The sequence below is a fragment of the Halyomorpha halys genome, unplaced genomic scaffold (genome assembly GCF_000696795.3).
Source record: "Halyomorpha halys isolate HHAL.00 unplaced genomic scaffold, Hhal_1.1 Scaffold284.1, whole genome shotgun sequence".
Taxonomy (NCBI): domain Eukaryota; kingdom Metazoa; phylum Arthropoda; class Insecta; order Hemiptera; family Pentatomidae; genus Halyomorpha; species Halyomorpha halys.
In genome coordinates this window covers 1,615,802-1,617,153 of record NW_027105232.1, presented here as the reverse complement: position 1 = coordinate 1,617,153, position 1,352 = coordinate 1,615,802, and the positions used below count along the sequence as shown (strand labels likewise).

The following is a 1,352-nucleotide window of genomic DNA, read 5'->3' as shown; positions in this document are numbered from 1 at the left end:
ACAGTTTCCTTTAATAATGTTGATCATACCCTTGTTGAACAGATCCGCTACCTTGGACTACATCTGGAATCCTCACACAAGACTGAAAAGACAGGAAGCTGCGCAGTGATTTTGACTATTACAGCACTTACTGGACAAACGGTCTAAACTTTCAATTCATTACAAAAGACTGATCTACATGACTGTAATGAGGCCAATCTGAACATATGGAGTTGAGCTTTGAGACTCCACTAAACCTTCAAATTCCTCACGTATCCAATCATTGCAATCCTCAATGCTCCTGACTTTGTTATAAATAAAATTATACATAAAGACCTTAATGTTCTATATGTAACCGATCTAGCGCAAACCAGATATCATTCCTTTCATAACAAACTCTCTCACCACCCAAAGCTACTAGTTTTTATGCTTGCTTCCTCTTCCATTCCTGACAATCCTATGAGGTGCCTGAAAAGAAGATGGCCACGAGACCTGCTAATGTAAAATGTCATTAGAGTGCTAACAATGGGTAGTTTCTCTACACGCCTGTAACACTCCAATTTAACTGAGATCAAATTTACTAAATGTATTATAATGTACAGTTGTAAATAGCAATAAATAAATATTTACTTTTACTTTTGCAGGTTTTTTGCCTCATTGGATTCCCTGGCTAAGTCAGAGCATCCATCCACTTCTCTCTATCCCACCAATCTTCCTCCTCAAGTCCCCTACCGGCCATGTCCTCCTCCACGCAGTCCTTCCACCAGGTTCGGCATCTTCCTATCCTCTGTCTTCCTGGTTGCTCCCATTGCAGAAGTCTCTTCGGCCACCTATATTCTGGCATCCGCTGACAGTACCCATACCATTGTAGTTTGTTTCTTCCAATCCTCTCTGGAACTCTTTTGGTCACTCCTAGCCTGCTTCTAATATCCTCATTCCTGATTCTATCCAGGCGGGTAATCCTCAGGCATCTCCAGAAATCCATCTCTGCCACTTGTAGTTTGGAATAGAGTCCTGGGTTGTTTCCAGGTTTCTGCAGCATAGTTAAGTGAGGGCTCAACTATGCTTTGAAAAATTCGCCTTTTATTGTCCGTTTAGATGACTGTAATCCAGAGGACTGGGTGCAACATTCTAGTCAACCATCTTGCGAGACCAGCTCTCCCCTAACCTCTGGTTCCGACTCACCGTTCCCATCTATTGTCTTACATATACTTCCATTAATCTGAAGGTCTGCGGCCTCTTTGCAGTTTACTGGCAGATATTCGGTCTTATCAAAATTTATTTGTAGACAAATACAAATAAATAAAATAAAAAAATTATTAGCATGATTTTGGGTGTTGATACCCAATATTAACCCTTGGCCATGTCATAAC

At 40.9% G+C, this 1,352-nt stretch overlaps 1 protein-coding gene across 1 annotated transcript; it reads right to left on the bottom strand.

Annotated features, from left to right (window-relative positions):
- Positions 1 to 649: 649 nt before the first annotated feature.
- LOC136796311 (uncharacterized) lies at positions 650 to 1,021 on the bottom strand. Its single transcript, XM_067049733.1, has one exon. The coding sequence runs from the start codon at positions 1,019 to 1,021 to the stop codon at positions 650 to 652; it is 372 nt and encodes a 123-aa protein (XP_066905834.1).
- Positions 1,022 to 1,352: the final 331 nt, after the last annotated feature.

What these genes read in the sequence shown, in the direction of transcription:
- LOC136796311 (XM_067049733.1), bottom strand. Translation starts at nt 1,021, where the DNA reads ATGCTGCAGAAACCTGGAAACAACCCAGGACTCTATTCCAAACTACAA.